The sequence below is a fragment of the Empidonax traillii genome, unplaced genomic scaffold (genome assembly GCF_003031625.1).
Source record: "Empidonax traillii isolate 1590-97213 ecotype Southwest subspecies unplaced genomic scaffold, ASM303162v1 scaffold1373:size132633, whole genome shotgun sequence".
NCBI classification, from domain to species: Eukaryota; Metazoa; Chordata; class Aves; order Passeriformes; family Tyrannidae; genus Empidonax; species Empidonax traillii.
In genome coordinates, this window is record NW_020956566.1 from 1 (window position 1) to 1,524 (window position 1,524).

A 1,524-nucleotide genomic window follows, 5' to 3' on the forward strand; every position below is an offset into this window, starting at 1 on the left:
ATGGAAGAGCATTACCCTCAGTTCCTCAGGCACAGCCCTGATACCCCACACTGCCAGCTCGCTGGCCTGGCCCCTGCTCCCCTACCTGCTGGCACCGCTTCACCCGGATCTGGATGATGGGCCAGAAGCGGGTCATGTTCTCCAGCAGGATCACTCTGCTGTCCGAAGGCAGGATGGTAACCTGCAGGCAGTGAGCTCTTAGCATGCCAGGCAGCCACACCCTCCCACGGCCAACCCCCATTTTAGTCACAGTCTCTGCACTCCCCCTGCATGTCCTCTGTATGCCAGCAGCCCCAGCACAGCCCCGGGGCTTCCCCCACCAGGGCCCCACTCCTGGCTCACAGCCCCAGCACACCAGCCTGCTGCAGCCTGGTTACAAGGCTGCCTGTGCCCACCTCCCAGCACCCACTCGAGCCTACAGGCCAGGGGAGGCTCCTGCATGCCCCCACCCATAAGCATCCCCCAGGGCCTCACACCAGGGTCAGACCTCCACAGGGCACAGCAAGGACCAGCCCGCCACTCCCATAGGGACTCACTGTGTTGAGCTCCGTTCTGATGGTGGCAGGGCTGTCCCCACCCAGCACCATGACACGGGATGGCATGTAACTGGAGTCCTCACTGGTCACCAGCATGCTCATCTCCCTGCAGCACAGCAAACACAGGGCTGTCCAGCAGTTCCCACCTCCCTGCCCTGGCCCCCAGCTGTGCCACATACTGCTGTCCATGTCCTGCTACCCCCAGGACAGGGACCACCCTGGCAGGGCTTGCACAGATCCCCAGAGCCCTCTCTTCCACATACAGCCCTCTCAGCCTTCCTGGCCCAGCCCCACCTGATCACCACACCACACTGCATGTGCACAGTGATGAAGTGGGAGCCAGTGCTGCCATTTGACTCCCAGTATGTCTTGTGGTTCCTGTCTGTGAGCCTGCTGGCCTGGTGCGGGTTGGAGGAGACCTGCACCTTCTCCCAGCACTTCTCTTCCTTCACCTCCATGCTGGAGCCTGTGCAGAGAGAACACAGAGCCTCCAGCCACCAAGCCAGCACATGCCAGCACAGGGCTCAGTTCCCACTCCCAGCACTCACCTCGGCACAGGTTTTGCAGGAAGACATCAAAGAAGGGGATGTCGATGGGCTGGTGGCTCCGGCGGTGCTCCTCAATCTGTCCCAGGACCAGCTACAGGACGAGGCAAGGCTCTTACCGGGGGCCCCCCCATCCTCCTCCCCTCACCCACCGCAGGGCTGCGGCCGGCAGAGAGCAGAAGGCTGTCCCTCAGTGCTGGGGACAGCCTGATAGCCCCAAGACCCAGAACCCCAGCACAGCTGGGCCTCCCCAAGCCCACCTGGATGCAGCCAGCCAAGATGCTGGTCGTCAGCTTCTTGTAGAGGCTGGCGTACTTCTCACAGTCCGTCACCAGGTTGAGCAGGGCTGGTGCCAGCGACGGAGCCACGCTGTGCTTTTCCAGGGCTTTGGACAGAGCCTCGTGGGTGCCCACGTGGCACATCACCACCACACAGTCCTTGCT

General features: G+C 62.6%; 1 protein-coding gene across 1 annotated transcript in view; it reads right to left on the reverse strand.

The window, feature by feature from the left end:
• Positions 1 to 11: 11 nt before the first annotated feature.
• LOC114069843 (cullin-9-like) overlaps positions 12 to 1,524 on the reverse strand; it is a 19,918-nt gene continuing 18,405 nt past the window's right edge. Inside the window, exons 19-23 of the mRNA XM_027906920.1 lie at positions 1,342 to 1,522; positions 1,085 to 1,175; positions 831 to 1,002; positions 537 to 642; positions 12 to 181 (exon numbers count right to left, since the gene is read on the reverse strand). Coding sequence (XP_027762721.1) covers positions 26 to 181; positions 537 to 642; positions 831 to 1,002; positions 1,085 to 1,175; positions 1,342 to 1,522 — 706 coding nt within the window. The 3' untranslated portion in view covers positions 12 to 25. The remainder of the gene's footprint in view (positions 182 to 536; positions 643 to 830; positions 1,003 to 1,084; positions 1,176 to 1,341; positions 1,523 to 1,524) is intronic.